The 19,842-nt window shown below is 37.9% G+C and overlaps 2 protein-coding genes across 2 annotated transcripts; one reads left to right on the plus strand and one right to left on the minus strand.

Annotated features, from left to right (window-relative positions):
- On the plus strand, positions 958-4,433 carry LOC104746690 (linoleate 9S-lipoxygenase 5, chloroplastic-like). Its single transcript, XM_019236916.1, has 9 exons — positions 958-1,112; positions 1,360-1,658; positions 1,775-2,018; positions 2,101-2,442; positions 2,528-2,613; positions 2,711-2,818; positions 2,915-3,219; positions 3,306-3,569; positions 3,665-4,433. Exons 1-9 carry the CDS (start codon positions 968-970, stop codon positions 4,431-4,433), a joined length of 2,562 nt encoding a protein of 853 aa, XP_019092461.1. The 5' UTR covers positions 958-967.
- LOC104746692 (cold-regulated 413 plasma membrane protein 1-like) lies at positions 14,982-15,465 on the minus strand. Its single transcript, XM_019236858.1, has one exon. It carries the CDS (start codon positions 15,423-15,425, stop codon positions 14,997-14,999), a length of 429 nt encoding a protein of 142 aa, XP_019092403.1. The 5' UTR covers positions 15,426-15,465; the 3' UTR covers positions 14,982-14,996.

Here is a 19,842-nt window from a genome sequence, read left to right on the forward strand (position 1 = left end):
TAATAATAATTTATCTTAACTATTAACGAAAATACCATATATAGTTGATTTTGCTATAAGTAATGGTCTTATTACTATAGTAACATACTGTTTAAATAATTTCAACAATACATTGTAATCAAAAATATTTAATAATATTTACTTTAACTTTCCTCTTTAAATTGTAACATATATAAATAATAAATTGTAAATGCACCGTAGTATTATGAATATTATTTTTTTAAGACATATATTAACAATTAAATTTATACATTTCATATATAATTGAATAAAAACTTTATTTTATATCAAATTAATAATGTATACATAAACCACGTATTGCGTGGGCTACTTTCTAGTATATATATATACATGTTTTGTTGTTAATTTTGACAAAAGAACATAGGTGTAGTATTTAAAAAATGTTCTATAAATTGTTTCAAAGTAACGACCACCACGCAGTCTTAATTCGAACAATTGACTTCAAATTCCTAACAAATGTAGCACGTGCGCATTTTTCAGGTTTTGTAATTTTTTTTTCAAGTTAAGATTCTACATGAAGTTAATGATCTCCTTGGGAGCATAATTTGAACTCCACAAAGTTAATGATCCTTCGTTAGTACATTTGACTAAAAGTAGTAAATGAACATATTTAGTCTCATTAATATATCCTAAAGGCTAATTCAAATTGAAATACATTTGACTAAAACTAGTAAATGGACGTATAATCATTTACAAGGTGGATATTAATGTCAATCCCACATAGTACTTGGTGTAGTTTTGAGGAAAAGCTTTTACTGAAATTGGATAAGTAATTTATTGTAGAAAAAGAACGTAGAAACTAAAACCCTTGGTGTTCAGTCTAGATTCAATATAAATAGAGTATCACATCAGATTTGTGTAATATGCGAAAAAGAAGAACATTCTTTTATAATCTCACACATCTCTCTCTATTATCTTCGTATCATACCCCAAGAAGACTAAGACGATGAAGATAGAAGGAGAAGTGGTTGTGATGAAGAAGAACCTTCTTGATTTCAAAGACGTCATGGCTTCTCTTCTTGATCGAATCCATGAACTTCTTGGTCGTCGCGTCTCTCTTCACCTTATCAGCTCTCTCCAACCCGGCCCGGGTATTCATTCTTTCTTTTACCCGACCCGTTTACAATTTGCATTCAGATCCACATCTTAAAAGTTATCCTCTTTTTTTCCATTTCATCACTAAAGTTTCCATCTTTTATAACTCTGTTTTTTCTTAAATCAACCAAATTTGAGAGTAAACTAGGATTAGTAGTCACTATAGTAGTTTCATTCTTCTTATAAACCTAAGTTTCTGTGTTTTACTTTAAATAAAATAATATTTTGGATATTATGTATCAGCCAATGAGAAGAGAGGTAGACTTGGGAAAGCAGCACACCTGGAGAATTGGGTAACAAAAATAAAAACGTCAGTAACCGCTGAGGAAACCACGTTCGGAGTCACGTTTGACTGGGACGAGTCAATGGGACCACCGGCTGCGTTTGTGATCAAGAACCACCACCATAGCCAATTCTACCTTAAGTCACTCACCCTCCGCGGCTTCCCGGAAAGCGAAGGCGGTCCGATACATTTCATATGCAATTCTTGGATCTACCCGAGTCACCGATACCGTTCCGACCGCGTTTTCTTCTCAAACAAGGTAACTCGCTAAAACGAATTGGGACAAGTGGGCAAGTCATAATATAATACACAAAATTGACCTGGAAGTACTAACTTTTTAATTTTTTTTTTTGCTTCATTTAAACTAAAAAAAAGGCATATCTTCCAAGTAAGACGCCGGAGCTACTGAAAGAGCTAAGAGAAGAAGAGCTAATGAATCTAAGAGGTAATGAGAAAGGAGGAGAACTCAAAGAATGGGACAGAGTTTACGACTACGCTTATTACAACGACTTAGGTGCTCCGGAGAAAGGTCCTAACTCAGTCCGTCCGGTTCTCGGTGGTTCACCTGAGCTTCCTTATCCCCGTCGTGGAAAAACCGGTCGTAAACCCAATAAATCCGGTTAGTCAACTCAATCTTTTGAAATCATTTATACATTGCAAAACTCAATGGTTACTTGATATATACGTCATTGTTTGATCAGACCCTAAGTCCGAGAGCAAGCTGGCTTTGCTCAACCTAAACATATACGTGCCACGGGATGAGCGGTTTAGTCATGTGAAGTTCTCTGACGTCCTAGTTTACGCACTCAACGCGGTGACTCAAGTGCTCGTCCCTGAGATCGCCTCTGTTTGCAACAAGACCATCAATGAGTTTGACTCCTTTGGAGATGTTTTTCACCTTTATGACGGTGGTATTAAGCTTGCCAATGGTCACACCATTTCTAAGCTCCGTGACATTATTCCATGGGAAATTTTTAGAGAGCTCATTCGTAATGGCGGAGAACGCGGGTTCTTGAAGTTTCCATTGCCTGACATTCTCAAAGGTAACGTATAAACAGTTAGATAGTCGATTTAGACCTAAACTTTTTTTTATAGATTTTGACATACAGTGATCCTATATTGTTACAGAGAGTAGGTCTGCTTGGAGAACCGATGAAGAGTTTGCCAGGGAAATGCTGGCTGGTCTCAATCCAGTGGTGATTAGTCGTCTCCAGGTCTTAATCTTATCATTCAACTTCTTCTTTGGAATAATTGAAATTCATCGATTGATCTCGCTTGATTACTAAATAATTTGGATATACAATAATGCAGGAGTTTCCACCAAAGAGCAATCTGGACTCTGCAAAGTATGGAAATCACGATAGCTCGATACGCGAAGAGCACATAGAAGCGTACATGAACGGCCTCAATGTCCAAGAAGTAAGTATAATATAGTTTTCTTGTTTGACAAGTAACAGATTTATAGCCATTTGTAGCTAACTGCAGTTGGTTTTGTGTTGTTGTGTATAAAAAAAGGCTTTGGAACAGAATAAGCTATACATATTGGATCACCACGATGCAATAATGCCTTTCGTGACGCGGATAAACACAACAAATACTAAAACCTACGCGACTCGAACCCTTCTGTTGCTTCAAGATGACGGAACACTGAAGCCTCTCGCCATAGAGCTGAGTCTTCCACACCCACAAGGCGAACCACATGGATCCGTGAGCAAAGTTTTTACACCAGCAGAGACGGGGGTAGAGGCATCGGTTTGGCAGCTTGCAAAGGCTTACGCGGCGGTTAATGATTCCGGTTATCACCAGCTTATAAGCCATTGGTAAATTAATGTTGACAACGTTGTGGACTAGCTAGAAAGATTTGATTTTCGGTTTGATGTAATCGGTTCGTTTATGGTTTTTGCAGGTTGCAGACGCATGCGGTGATTGAACCGTTTATAATAGCGTCGAATAGGCAACTCAGTGTGGTCCATCCGATCTATAAGCTTCTACATCCTCATTTCCGTGACACGATGAACATCAATGCATTGGCGCGACATGTCCTCATAAACTCAGACGGGATTCTGGAGATAACGGTGTTCCCGGGTCGATACGCCATGGAACTGTCTTCTTCAATGTACAAGAATTGGGTTTTCACCGATCAAGCTCTCCCCAAAGATCTCGTCAAAAGGTAACGCATCAAGTGTTTTTCTACACAGTTCTTGAGTCACAAGTAAACCTAGAGTCTTGTGGGACACGTAACCTTAAATTGCTTTGTTTCCGCAGAGGAGTTGCCGTGGAAGATCCTAATAGCAAAAATGGTGTTAAGCTTTTGATCGAGGATTACCCTTATGCGGTTGACGGTTTAGAGATTTGGTCAGCGATCAAAACTTGGGTCACAGAGTACTGCTCATTCTATTACAAGGACGACAAAACCGTCCAAACCGATATAGAGATCCAGTCATGGTGGACCGAGCTCCGAACCAAAGGCCACGGCGACAAACAACACGAATCATGGTGGCCATCGATGCAAACCCGTGACGACCTCATCGAATCCTGCACGATCATCATTTGGATCGCTTCTGCTCTTCACGCAGCAGTCAATTTCGGACAGTATCCTTACGCTGGGTTTCTCCCTAACCGGCCTACGGTCAGCCGCCGGTTTATGCCAGAGCCAGGTACCGTTGAGTACACTGAGCTGGCAGAAGACACTGACGTAGCGTTCTTGAAGACGATCACGCCGCAGTTACAGACTCTTCTTGGGATTTCAATCATAGAGACCTTGTCTCAGCATTCAACGGACGAGGTCTACTTAGGGCAGAGAGAATCACCGAATTGGACGGCTGATGATGAGGCTTTAGAGGCGTTTAAACGGTTTGGGAAAGAACTGGAGCTGATAGAGAACAATATCATAAGGAGAAACAATGACAAGAGGTTCAAGAACAGGACCGGACCGGTTAACATACCGTACACTCTGTTATACCCGAATACTACGGATTACACAAGAGAAGGTGGGCTTACTGGGAAAGGGATCCCTAACAGTGTCTCAATCTAGAATTGCTCTTCTTGATTTCGTGATTATGTCTCTTTTTTGAACTTTATTATTATTATTTTGTTTGGGTTTTGCTTGCTATTATGAACTCTTCTACGTTACTATCCATTTATTTGGATCGTTCAAAGTCAATATATTTTTCCCCTTGGTTTTATTTACTTCCCACCACTGTTTAAGTGTTTATATAACTGTTTAGTCTATTTTTTTCTAACAATATGGATCTCGCTCGATCTCCACATTTTTTGTGTGCTAGTAGTATATAAAAAAGTTGTGGAAACGTATATCAAGTTTATAGTGGATCGCACAGAATTATTTATTTTCTATTAGTGTTCAGTTTATCACAGAATTAAAACACATATCATGATCACTTTGAAGTCCTAAATAAAGAAGAAGCTAAAAAGCTGTGTAAATTCAACATTTATCTATCATCAATCACGTTTTCACCAATTTATGTCAATTAACATTTATTATTTTTTTGGGTTCTGCTTGCTATTATGAATTCTTCTACGTTACTATCCATTATTCATATGATTCACATGGTCGTTCAAAGTCAATATATTGTTCCCCTTGGTTTTATACTTTTATTTACTACCCACCACTGTTAAAGTGTTTATCTCCACATATTTTATGTGCTAGTAGTATATAAAAAAGTTGTGGAAATGTATATCAAGTTTATAGTGGATCACCATATGTTCCACTACAACGAAACTAATTAAAGAGTACATATTAGATGATTCGAATATCACATAGAATTAATTATTTTCTATCAATGTTAAGTTTACCACATAATTAAAACACATATCACTCCGAATTCCTAAATAAAAAGGAAGCTAAAAAAACTGTGTAAACTTAACATTTATCGATGATCAATCACGTTTTCACCAAGTTATGTCAATTAATATAGTGAAATTTACTCAGATATTATACATTTTAGGTAATATTACTATCATATTTCGGGTATTTTTTCTATCCAGGGTGCCCTTGTTTTATTTAACCGGAAAAAACTTAATTACTAAAAATGTCATTGCCACGTCAGAAATTGCTGATGTGTATTAAATAACTCAGCCGTAAAGCGTTACAGCGGTAATGATGGCTGAGTTACAGTATGTTGCGGCTGATTTATGGAAAATGGTTGAGTTATGAGAAAACAGCTGACTTACGATTATAACTCAGCATGTAGTTACGGGTGATTTAATAAAATATGGCTGAGTAATGAGAAAATGACTGAGTTATGAGCATAACTCAGCTTGTAATTACGGCTGAGTTTTTACCCGATGGTTGAGTTGTCAAAAAATTGGCTGAGTTAATACTTTGACACGGCTGAATTAACTTTCTCCGGCTGGCTGACTTATGAGATGTTGTTACAGCTGAGTTATGGTTAAGTACTATAACTCAGCCGTCACAAGCTGACTTATCGGAAAACTCGGCCATTTTACGGCTGACTTAGTAGCAAAAGATTAATTACTAGAATATCATTTAGTTACGGCCGACTTATTAAACGATACGGCTGAACTACAGATTTTCAGTTGAGTTATGACATTAAGCGGCTGAGTTTGGCAGCCGTTTATTAGTTTTTAATTACTGTAATAGTATTCATGTTGCGGCTGACTTATAATTTTGTTTGAAGACTGATTTACATGTTCATTTGGTGGCTGACTTGCCACTTCAGATACATCATCCATGTCATCGTTCCATGTCATCATCTTCTAAGGAAATACGAAACGTATTTTTTGCGACTCTTGTTCTATACATGGTTCAAAAGTGAATGATTTACATGTTTTTTACATTGTTCTTCACCTTGTTCTTCACTGATTAATTTTCCTCATTTTCTTCATTTTCTTTCATGAATCCAGTTCTGGTAATTGTTATTTCCGATAATTGGGTAAAGAAACACAAATATGTATTTAACACCAACGATAGAGGGTGTAGAGTTGTGTAGATAGATGCGGAAACAAGCATGTGAAGCTTGTTCTCGATGACTACAGATTGAACGCATTAAGTCATCAGCTAAAGTTGAGCTACATGTTCTCGAACAAGGCTCTAAAACATATGTCGCATGTACTCCATCAGTTTATGTCTCCAATGATCGAGATTTGCAATGTTTTTTGGGAATATGGAAAATTGATCAGCTACGTCTCTGTGTGGAGTTTTTGGCAAAAGAATCTATCAAAATTAGTGGTAAGGACGGATCAAGAGGAAGGATGAAACGGCTAATAAGTCAGCCACAAAGCATTATAACTCAGCCGTCATATAAATCTACGAGACTTTTCGTTTTCTCTTAAGTATTATAACTCAGCTGTGAAGTAATATAAATCAGCCGTTTACTTTAAGTTTATTTCTTGTTATAAGTCAGCCACCAAGCATTATAACTCAGCCATCATATGAATCTAAGAGACCTTTCGTTTTTCCTTAAGTATTATAACTCAGCCGTGAAGTAATAAATTTCAGCTATTTACTTTTATTTTTTGGTATAAGTCAGCCACAAAGCATTATAACTCGGCCGTTATATGAATCTACGAAACCTTTCGGTTTCCTTTAAGTATTATAGCTCAGCCGTGAAGTAATATAAATCAGACGTTCACTTTTCCTTTATGTTTTGTTATAAGTCAGCCACCAAGCATTATAACGCAGCCGTCATATGAATTTATGAGACCTTTCGTTTTTCCTTAAGTATTATAACTCAGCTGTGAAGTAATATAAAGCAGACGTTTACTGTCAATAATGACGTGGAATCGTTTGCTGATGTGTATTTTTTTAATATTTTCAGAATTAAAAATGAAAAATTAGCCCAGGGTGTTAATTGTAATTACACCCAAAGCACTAAATATATGAGTAAGTTTTAGAAAATCTATAATATACCAGCAATATTCCTACTTTTCTATAACATCTGAGTAATTTGTTCATTAATATATATCAAATATGACATTAGAGTTTTCATTGCAATGCGTTAACTGTTTACATTAAACATCAAGATCAATCGTTTATTACATTAAACATGATCAATCGTTTATTATCACCTTCAAGAATCTCTTTATGGAGAAAGAAAATAAGTTTTACAAAGATTGTTAATTTCCTAATCTATAAAGAAAAAGGAAATTTACAATTCTTAGTTTATTTAGGATTGGGAATTAACTTGTTGTATGGCTAGGTCCAATTAGTATAAATAGGATGTTGGGTCTTGAAAGAAGATCAGCACTTCATAGATTGATAAATCCTAGCAGTTGAATCTTAAGCCTTAAGAAAGAATAACGTGAAGATTCAAAGAAGGCTAAAGGGTTTTGAAAGTTTCTTACATCAAAGTTGTAATCTAAGAACTTGAGAGAGAGAGAGAGAGTTAGAAAATATAGTTAAGGAGAAACCTTGTAAAACTTATTTTCTATTAAATCAAAAGAGAGTTTTTTGAATCCTTGTGTGTTACTTTGTATTAAAGATCCAAACCGCATAGCTCTTGCGTTTTCAATTGGTATCAGATCTTACACTTGTAAGGATTTAATACGGGTGAGATCCTGTGGAAAAGATGGAGAGCTACGATGATCTTCTCAACAACAACAAGGTCATTCTGGACGATGGGAACTATGGCTTTTGAAAATCGAGTATGAAATCTATAATCGGTGGTATAGATCGGCTTGCCTGGAAGACTGTTCTTGTGAAGTAGGAAGAACCAGTGATCAAGGATGAAGAGGGAACAAGGATAGCTATGCCGAGGAAGATTGAACTAAAGACGAGAAGAAGAATTCAAAGTACAGTTCACGAGCTCTTACAACTATCCACTACAACGTAGAAAGAAAACAATTTGAATTGATTTAGGGGTGTGAGATAGAAAAAGAAGCATGGGATATTCTTCAAATTCAAAATGAGGGCACTATAAAGGTTCAGAGTTATAGAAAAGACATGTTGGCGTCTCGTTTTGAAAACTTGAGAATGGAAGAACATGAATCAATATCTGATTTTCAGCTTTAAAATAAGCACCTTGGCTCAGGAAGCTATAACCCTAGGAAAGAAATACAAAGATCAGAAGTTGGTTAAAAAGTTTCTTTGCTGCTTACTAACAAAATTCATGGCTTACAAAACTGTGCTGTGTGTATCAAACAAAATAGAGGATTTAAGTTTTGCAGAAGTAGTAAGGATGCTACAGGCTAATGAGATGGAGTTGGGAGGAGTCAAAAATATTAAAGGTGTCGCTTTGTCAGTCTGTGAGAACAAAGACAAGATAGAAGATGATGATCCATTTAGCTTGTTGGTTCACAAGTTTGAACGTGTACTAAAGAGAGTAGAACAAGGACAAAGTCAGAAAAAATTCATACCATACATAATAATCTGGAAAAGAAAGCAAAATCACAAGGAAAGCAGAGATAAAGTGCCACAAGTGCAAAGGCTATGGACAGTTATTTCGGGAATGTCCTACAGTCAGAAGACGAGAAAACAAATGCTCTGTGTGCAAAGGTTTAGGACACAATCAAGAAGAGTGTGTAAGTCGAAAGGAGAAATCTCTGATCAGTCTGGAAGAAGATACCGAGGAAGACAATGAAGAAGAGATTCTGAACTTTGTAGCCTACCTAGGTATTACGGAGTTTGTAGATGGGGAAGAAATCTCGGATTTTGAAGAAGAACCTGAAGAGGAGTTTATAGAAAGCTATAGTGAGGTTCGAAACGCTCTCATCAGTCTTGGAAAAGATAATCATGAACTTGTAGAGGAGAAGCTTCGTCTTGCTAGTTTAGTTAAAATTTTTCAGGATGAGTTAGAATATGAGAAGAAACTTAGCCAAGGGAGTGTGTCGTTAATTAAGGAAAAACTTAACTTGGCTAAACGATGTGAAGAACTAGAGAAAAACTTAAATGCAGAGAAGGAAAAATCGGAAAAGCTACAAACAGAGCTTGAGCATCAACATAAGAAGATTCACATGTTTGCTGGGACTAAGCAATTGGATGAGATTCTAAGCTATGGAAGAACAGAGAAGACTCATAGAGGCTTTGGATTTGATGATCGAACAACAATTAATACAGGATAAACTAAATTTGTGTTAGGAGGGCTGAACATTCCATTAACAGACTCAGTAGCAAATCAACAAAATAGAACAAGCAGATGTTATTACTATGGGAAGTATGGACACATCAGAGTTTTCTATTAAAAGTATTGGGAAAAAATTCAGAGACTCAAGCGTCAAGGCAAGTTCTTCTGGAATGGAGTTTGAAATCAGATTTGGATAAAGAAGTTTGACCTATATCAAACTATGTCAAAAGGAGCTACAAAGTTTATTACAGGTGTAAACTTCAGATGCAACATGGCATTAATTACAGAAGAACCTGACACTGAGTCCTTGGTACTTTGATAGTGGCTGCTCACGTCATATTACATGCACGCAGAATTATCTACAAGACTTCAGAAGAATCAGAGGTGGAAAAGTTACTATTGGAGATGGAGATCATGGAGATATTCAAGGAAAAGGAAGAACAGATGACACTACCTTGCCTAAACTAATGAATGTCTATCTAGTTCAAGGGTTGAAAACAAATTTGATAAGTGTAGTCAACTGTGTGATGAAAGGCTAACAGTGTCGTTTACCAAAGTTGACTCCAAAGTTGTTACTGAAAAGAAGGATGTTGTACTAAGAGGTAGACGATTTGGAAAAAATTGTTATATGTGGGATAACAATTCAGATGTGTGTTGTTCAACACGAGATGATCTTAATTTATGGCATCCAAGGCCTGGACATATGAATGTCAGAAATTTAACTACACTAGTCAACAGTGAGATAGTGCGAGGAGTGCTTCATATTAAAGGAATTAATCGAGTGGTGTGTGGACCATGTAATCAAGGAAAGCAAGTAAAGATTCAACACAAGAAGGTTTCTGATGTACAATCTAAGGATGTTCTAGATTTAGTTCATATGGACTTGATGGGGCCAATGCAAACATAAGGTTTAGCTGGGAAGAAATATGCTTTTGTTCTAGTTGATGACTACTCAAGATATACATGGGTTAGGTTTATTCATGAGAAATTAGACGCCATGGAGAGCTTCAGGATTTGGGCTTTGCAACTTATTAATGAGAAAGGAGGTATCAAGAAGATACGAAGTGATCATGGTCGAGAATTTCATAACGAAACAATGAGAGTGTTTTCTGAGAATCATGGAATTTCACATCAGTTTTCTTCTCAAAGGACATCTCAGCAAAACAGAGTAGTTGAGAGGAAGAATAGAACCTTATAAGAAATGGCTCGTGCAATGATTCATGGAAATCATATATCACAAAAATTCTGGGCAGAAGCGCTAAAAACTGCTTGCTACATCATAAACCGAGTTTATGTGAGAAAAAATTCAACCAAGACCTCTTACGAGCTTTGGAAGGGAAAAGTTCCAAATCTAAGTTATTTTCATGTGTTTGGATGCAAATGTTATATTCTAAACGACAAAGATTATCTCGGAAAGTTTGATTCTAAAAGTGATGAAGGAAAATTTCTTGGTTATTCAAAGTAGTACAACCTTCAGAATTTACAACAAGATCTTGGGCACCATAGTGGAATCATTCAATGTGGTGTTTGATGATTATTCCTTTAACCAATAGAAATGATGTGAATCTGACAGTGATTCAGAGGAGCTGGCTACACGTGAAATAGAAGAATCGGAAGCTAACGATAGAACTGAAGAAGAAGTAGTAAAAAGTCAAGAACCTTTACAGAAAATTCATAAAAATTACTCAGCATCTGATTTTATAGGAGATCTTAAAGATGGTATGAAAACTTGAGGTGTTAAGATTGATTTCAAGAAGATGGAAAGCAACTTTGTAAGTTAGGAAAAAAATTCAGTTTGAGTGTTTTGTTTCATTCTTTGAACCAAAAAATCATGATGAGGCTCCCAATGATAATTCATGGATTATAGCAATAGAAAAAAAGTTATAGCAGTTTGAGGGAAACGAGGTATGGGAACTAGTTCATCAACCTATCAATGTAAATGTGATTGGAACAAAATGGATTTTGAAGAACAAAACTGATGAAAATGGGAACGGTGGTTCGGAACAAGGCAAGATTTGTGGCTCAAGGGTATACACAGATAGAAGGTATTGATTTTGAGGAAACCTTTGCTCCAGTAGCAAGACTTGAATCAATACGGTTTTTCCTAGGAATGACATGCATATTGAATTTCAAGGTGTACCAAATGGATGTTAAAAGTACCTTCTTAAATGGAATTATGCAAGAGGAGGTATATGTGGAACAGCCTAAAGGATTTGAAGATCTAAGAAATCCAAGTTATGTGTATAGCCTAAAGAAAACTTTATATGGTCTGAAACAAGCTCCAAGGACATGGTATGAAAGGCTGACTAACTTCTTACTACAACAAGGTTATGAACTAGAAAATGTGGACAAGACTATGTTTGTATTGACAATAGAGCAGAATATCATGGTTGTACAAATTTATGTGGATGATATCATTTTTGGAAGCACATCGCAAGATTTGGTGAACAAGTTTGTGGAAAATATGTCTCAAGAGTTTGAGATGAGTTTAGTTGGAGAATTGAAGTATTTTCTGGGTTTACAGATCACTCAAACTGATGAAGGGATATTTGTCACAAAGTACATATGTGAGAAAGATGCTGTCAAAGTTTAAGTTAGACAAATGCAAAGAAGCAGTAACGCCTATGAGTACATCGAAGAAGTTATAAAAATATGAGAAAGGTCAAGATATGGATATCACATTATAAAGATGACCTGATCTATGCTTCACTATAAAAGTTTGTGCAAGATATCAAGCAAAACCAAAGCAGTCCCATTTAGAAGCCGTGAGGAGAATCATTAAGTATGTCAAGGGAACAATTGATCTTGGTCTTTGATTGTCAAAAGGGTCAAATTCAAAGTTAGTAGGATATTATGATGCAGACTATGCTGGAAGTATGGATGATCGAAAGAGTACTAGTGGGGGTTGTTTCTTTCTAGGAAATAACTTAATCTCTTGGTTAAGTAAGAAACAAAATTCTGCATCATTGTCAACAGCTGAATCAGAATATATTGTTATGGGAAGCTGTTGTACACAATTACTTTGGATGAAACAAATGTCTGCAGATTACAGTATGGGTTAAGGAATTCTACAAGTCTATTGTGACAACAAAAGTGTTATTGATCTTTTTAAAAATCCTGTGCAGCATTCTAGAACAAAGCATCTTAGAGTGCAGGCGGTGCTTTTGCATCATGTCTCCTGAATTTTTTAATTTTTTCTTTAAGGTTTCAGGCCCTATATTTTAGATATTTTGTAATTTAGGGTCCTAAAGTTTGAAACTTGCAATTAGAACCTTCGTTTTGTGGAAAAAATAAAAATTGGGCACAAGGTCCCAGGAAAAGTTGAGCCGGCCTGGATGTGAGGCATCATTTTATTAGAGAATTTGTAGAAAACAAGCAAGTCCAGATTGATCATTTGTCAACTGAGATGCAGTTAGTTGACTTGTTCACAAAAGCACTGGATTTTCAGAGATTTGTGGCTCTGAGGAATCTGATTGGAGTCTGTGAAGTATGATTGTACTTTTGTGGTACAGAGATTGACTCAAAAAACTTAAGAAGGTTTTTTTTAAAAGGGGTCAGAATTGTGTATTTTTTGTTGGATCAGAAGGATATGGGCTTGGGCTGTGATTTTTTTAAAAGAAAAGGTTGTTTTAATTTAAAAAAAAAATGAATTCTCGGTTAAGAAGAAGAGGAAGAGATTCGAGAAAACCCTTATAAAAAAAAACTACGCTTGCCGAGAAAAATTTGAGAAGAGAAGTTGTGATTCATGACGATGGTGAGAGCAACTCACAGAGGGGTGATTTCAAGGAAGAATAGATCAGAAGTTCAAGCCGATGGGGACAAAAACCAACCGCAACTAATTGATGAAGAAATTGTAGAAATTGAGCATGCACCAGGTCTGGTTCCATACTCAGAGGATTCTTCTTCAGCATAAAATGATCTAGACAAGGATGAAGAGTCGTTTGGGACAGCGTGTGATAAAGATCTGGAGAAATCAGAAGAAGTGGAGCTGGACGAGTCGGAGAGTGAAATCGAGATTACAACTGATCAAGACGTAAGTCTGGGATTTGTTTAAGAAAGGGGAAGGAACCGACACTTGAATTTTCGGAAGAAGAAATTGAGCCTACAGAAATTTTGGTTCAAGAGCAAATAGAGCGGATGGCTAGGAAGAAGAGAATTCACAAGAATCTTGGTCTTGCACCACCAAAGAAGGCTAGAAAACAAGGGAATCAAGCTCAACTCGAACAAAATCAAAATCGAACTTTGATTCGAAGGTATTTGTATCATATGTGGCTCAAACAAGGTATACAACTTTTGTCTCTAGAGGAATTACAAAAGAATGCCTTGTGGATCTTAATGGTAAGGATAAATGGGGTTATCTAGATTTGATCAAAAGGATGGGTATATCAGCTAGTGTAGAAGGGTTAGCATGTTATGTGAAAGAAGTAATTGTTGAGTTCTATGTTAATCTTCCTGTTAAGGTTTCCACTGATGGAGTAGAAGTAGTGATTTGTGGTCATTCTTATGATTTTTCTTCAGCTGCTATTAACAGAGGTTCTCATCAGCCTCCTTTGACTGAAGCAGAAAAACAAGCTGATGTAGTTGTTGATCTACTTAGCCTAGAAAAATTGCTGAAACATTGAGTGGAGAAGATGACATCCAGTGGCAGGACTTGAATCCCAGGGACTTGCCAGCCACTTTTGGGGCTTTGTTCAACATCTCAAGCTTTAATTGGATACCTTCATCCCATAGGAATCATGTGTCTGAGAAACGGGCTAGACTTGTCTACAAGATCTTCAAAGGGATTCCTTTTGATTTTGGCAATATGGTGTATGATCAAGTGATTGAATTGTCTACAATTCAGAAATGTGATTCTCGCTGGTTGGTCTTTCCAAGAACTATTTTTAAGGTTCTCATACATCAGAAGAAGCCGGAGACAACTGAATCTGAAGTATATATCAAGCCTGTCGCTTACCGGAAAGATGGTCGCACTGGAAAGGCGTATGCTGATAAGTTTCCTGAATTTCCTAGTTTTTATGTTCCACCTATTACGGTTGAACAAGCTACTGTTGCATCCTCTGGTCAGAACTATATTGATGTTCAGTTTGGGAGTATTCGTATGCCGTTTATTGGTCAAAATGATCCGGAGATAGTGTTCGCAGATTTTTTCACATTATCTCCTTTCACCTTCAAGAATCTCTTTATGGAGATAAAAGGAAGTTTTAGAATTGGGAATTAGCCTGTTGTATGGTTAGGTCCAATTAGTATCAATAGGGTGCTGGATCTTGAGAGAAGATCAGCCCTTCATAGATTGAGAAATCCTAGTAGTTGAATCTTAAGCCTTAAGAAAAAATAGCTTGAAGATTCAAAGAGGGCTAAAAGGTTTTGAAATTTTCTTAGATCAAAGTTGTGATCTAAGAACTTGAGAGAGAGTTAGAAAATAGAGTTAAGGAGAAACCTTGTAAAACTTATTTTCTAATAAATCAAAAGAGAAATTTTTGAATCCTTGTGTGCTACTTTGTATTAATGCTCTTGCATTTTCAACATCCAATCCCTAAGCAAATGGCTAAACCAATCTAACTGTCTTTGAATGTGCCGGCAATTAAATTTGGTGCCACCAGGGCGATCAGAACCAAAGCCACTGGTAATTCCAAGTACTCTTGGGCCTGTTTAGGAAAGAAGAGTTGTACAATAGCAGCTACGAACGCAATCCATTTACCGATTTCTCCTCTGAAAATACCAAAGATCAAGGAAGGAGCAGTGAAGATGATATAACGAATGAGAAGCGATGTGAGCATATTCGTCTTCCAATTGGTTTGGTCCAACACCAAATATATGGCGGCGATAGAAGCAACCCATTCGAGGACAGAGGTACCAAAGCGTAAACCAGTGAGCGTGAAGGTGTGGCTAGCTAGGTTCTTAGCAGCGATAGTGAGCTCGTTAAAATCGGTTCCAATCATAGAATGAAGGGTTCCATGGTCACTCCTGAACGACTTGAGATTCATATTTTTTCTTGTCGGAAGATCACTTCGGAGAAGAGAGGAACTTTGAAAAGTATTGATGTGAGAGGAAGAGATTATATGTTAATAAGCGTTATGGGGTTAAACATTTTTCTATCGATTTATACAGTAACATGTTCTTGCAAAAGCAAAATTTGAACCATGTCTTCCCAATTAATAATATGGTGGTTAAAAAAAATATGCATTGAAGCATCCACGCAAAATGTATTCAACGAAATTTACATTTCAATGTTGTTGGATAGAATTATATATCAGTTATATTGATTTATGCAAAGTAGTATTAGGATATCACCATATCAATCATACACTGACTGCATATATTACGGTTCCAGTTATGTATACTAGTATATTCTCTCATTGATGACATTGTAATACCCTAGCTCATCCTCTTTGTATTGATAGCAATGGTTGCCCGAGAGCTGTTCTCTTCTTTTTTTCTTAGTCGGTCTAATTTTTTTTTTTCTTTGTGTCTCCATATAACCAATGTAAAAAGACAGGTTATTGTGTTCTTTTTTTCAAAGTGTTGGCGCCGAAGTGAATATTTTGGTGAAAATATTGGTGGAATATGTTATTTTAGTTTCCCGCTTAGTGATTTTTTTTATAGCGTTGTTTAGTTGTTATAGAATACTAAAAAACAAATTATAACACTTACAAAAACTGCACTATGCTTTTTTGCTATCAATACCTACATTTCTTGAGTTTCATTACTTCTACAAACTCCTATATGGTATCAGAGCCACCGATCCATATTTAAAATAATAAAAAACACACACACACAACCAAATCATTTTTTCCAGTGGCTGCTACCAACGAAGATCTTGTCGTCAACATTCAAACTCCGCTCAATGTTAACATGAGCAACATCACCAAACTCACCAACACAAATTACCTCCTTTGCAGTCATCAAGTTCATAACCATCTTTGATGGTTATGAACTTTGCTGGCTTTCTTGATGGTTCCAAACCAAAGCCTCCTCCGACGGTCACCACTAATGATGGTTTTCTCTCTGACATCCAGATCACATTCATTGGAAGCGCCTACACAAGCTTATTTACAGTGCTGTTTTAGGTGTCATTTCTGCATCGATTCAGTTCTTGGTATGTCGTGCCACTACTGCTACTCAGATCTGGGATACTTTTCGTGTAACCTACGCAAGTCCCAGCCCCGGTTATCTCCGTCAGATCCACACTCTGCCCACACAGATGAAGAAGGGATACAAGTCGATTGATGACTATATGCATGGTTTCATTGCTCATTTTGACCAGCTTGCTCTCCTTGGTAAACCGATGGAGCATGATGAACAGGTGGAACATGTTCTTCACAACCTACCAAATGAAAATAAACATGTGGTGGATCAGATCAAAGCCAAAGATACAACTCCCTCTCTCACTGAGATTCATGAATCTCTTCTCAACCATGAAGGCAAGCTCCTCGCCATAAGCTATGCAGCTTTAACACCTATTACTGCCAACGCTGTCTCGTACCGCAACAACAACAACAACAACAACTGTCCGTCTCACAATAGATCTGACAACCATCGCAATAACAACAATCTTCACAGCAACACTAATCGCTCTCACTCCTGGCAACCATGTCTCTCTCGTTCTGACAACCGTTAGTCTCGACCATATCTTGGTAAATGCCAAATCTGTGGGGTCCAAGGTCATAGTGCCAAACAATGTCCACACCTCCAACGCTATCAGTAGACGGCGTCTCCTCAGCATTCCTCTCCTTTCACTCCGTGGCAGCCTCGGGCTAATCTCGTTGTTGGTTCCTCCTCTTCCTCTGCCACTACTTGGATTCTTGACAGTGGCGCAACACATCACATCACGTCTGATCTTCACAATCTGACCCTTCCATAGTTATACGATGGTGGTGATGATGTTCTTATTGTTGATGGGTCCACGATTCCTATAACCCACACTGGTTCAAGTTCTTTCCGTACTCTTTCTCCTCCCTTACACTTGCATAATGTTTTATGTGTCCCTAATATCCACAAGAGTCTCATATATGTTTATCGACTATGATATAATAATCAAGTCTCGGTGCAATTCTTTCCATCTACCTTTCAGGTGAAGGATCTCAGCCCGGGTCTCCGTTAATCCACAATAGAGCTAGACAAGAGCAGTATGAGTGACCAACTTCAGTGTCTCCTGCTGCAGCTCTGCTTACGACCTCCTCGTCTAAGACTACTCATTCCTCTAGGCATTTCCGGTTAGGCCATCCATCTCCTGCAATTTTAAATTCTGTTATTTCTCGGTTTTCACTTCCTGTTTCTCATTCTTCTCAACCGCTTCTGTCTTGTTCAGACTGCTTATTAATAAAAGTCACAATTTCCCTTTTTACAAATCCACCATTCAATCATTCAGGCCCCTTGAGTATATATATTTTGATGTGTGGAGCTCTCACATTCTCTCTCATGATAACTACAAATATTATCTCCTCTTGGTTGATCATTTCACCCGCTATACCTGGCTTTATCCTTTAAAACAAAAATCGCAAGTCCAATCCACTTTTATTGCTTTCAAAAACCTGGTAGAAAACAAGTTTCAGACCAAAATCGGTACCTTTTATTCTGATAATGGTGGCGAATTTATTGCGTTGAGAGCCTACTTTGATGAACACGGTATATCGCATCTTACCTTGCCGCCGCATACCCCAGAACACAATGGCATCTCTGAGCGGAAGCACCATCATATCTTCGAAACTGGTCTCACCCTCTTGACTCATGCATCTGTTCCCAAAACCTACTGGTCATATGCTTTTGTTACTGCTACATACTTGATCAATTGCCTTCCTTCACCAGTTCTACACATGGACTCTCCGTTTCAGAATTTGTTTGGCCAGGCTCCTAATTATGCAAAGCTCTGTGTGTTTGGATGTTCTTATTATCCATGGTTGAGACCTTCAGTCGTCATAAGCTGGACGATCGATCTCTTTAGTGTATATTCTTGGGGTACTCGACATCGCAGAGTACATATCTATGTCTTCATGCTCCGACAGGCCGCATCTATGTGTCTCGCCATGTTCAATTTGATGAGATGACTTTTCCCTTCTCTATGGCTCCCTCCTCGGCGTCTCATGTCACAGAGTCCCCGCCACAGCCATCGCCTTTTTATCCCACTCATATTGCTCGTCGTGTTGTGTTGGATTCCTCGAGTTTGGTTCTTCACCTCTTTGATTCATCCTCACTGGCACAGCCATCGCCCCTCTCCATAGCATCTCAGGTATTACCTTTTTCCTCTCTTTTGTCTTCTTCTAAATCCACTGAGCCTACTGCTCCTTCTAAAAATGGGTCGCAACCCTCGGCCCAGCATCCACAAAGTCCATCTAACTCCAACACAATCCATAATGACCAAAATAGTCCATCTTCCCAATCCACCACTAATACGGCCCACACAAATTCAGCCCACACCAACTCTACTCACACCCACACATCGTCTTCTACCTCCAATCCAAATCTTGCTTCCCCGTCATCCTCGTCTTTTGCGGCATCCCTCCCACCGCCTCCTGCGGCTATTCTTTCCAACACTCACTCCATCTCCACTTGCGCCAAGGCTGGTGTTACCAAATTAAAGTAAAAGAGATATTTCAAGAATGAAGCTTTTAGATTTTCATTATGCTTGACAACAAGAGTGGCTTACAACTTTATTTATTCTCAAACTATAAACCCTAGAAGATTTCTAGAAGGATCTCGAGAGTTCTGCCAGATGTCGAGATCAGCTTGAACAGGAAGGATCGAGGGTTGAGAATCGATTCGACAACTTGATTGCCTCCGTACTGTCCTCGACTCTGCTTCTGGTTTTGTCTTTATGCAGGGTGACCGTTGAAGAAGATAAAGAAGGCTTGCTGGGCTTCTTTGACTGAATTTGAGTGTTCTCAGTCTTATTGGGCTTGGACAAACTTATCTCTTCCTTTAGTGAAGTGGCGTCGTTTTGGGAGGGAACCAAAAACTCTGTTTTTGGTGTTGTGTTGTTATCATCCCCCCGCAAACTTTGTGTAGGCGGTAAGCCAACGCCAAGTTTGAGCCGTAACCTTGCAAAGGCATCTGCAGGAAGTGATTTTGTGAAGATATCAGCTGTCTGCAGGTGACTCCGAATATGTCTCACTGTTAAAGTTTTCAAAGCCACTCGTTCCCGGACATAATGGTGATCAATGTCGAAGTGTTTTGTGCGAGCATGAAAAGCAGGATTCGCCGTTAAATAGACCGCTGAGAGGTTGTCACAATACAACTCGGGTGTCGTGTGTAATGGAACACCGAGATCATGAAGAACAGAACTCATCCATTTTATTTCTGATGCAGTTTCAGACATGCTCCTGTACTCTGCTTCAGTAGAGCTTTTTGAAACTGTCGGCTGCTTCTTTGATGACCAAGATATAATGTTTGGACCCATGAACGTGC

The sequence above is a fragment of the Camelina sativa genome, chromosome 15 (genome assembly GCF_000633955.1).
Source record: "Camelina sativa cultivar DH55 chromosome 15, Cs, whole genome shotgun sequence".
In the NCBI taxonomy this organism is placed as follows: Eukaryota; Viridiplantae; Streptophyta; class Magnoliopsida; order Brassicales; family Brassicaceae; genus Camelina; species Camelina sativa.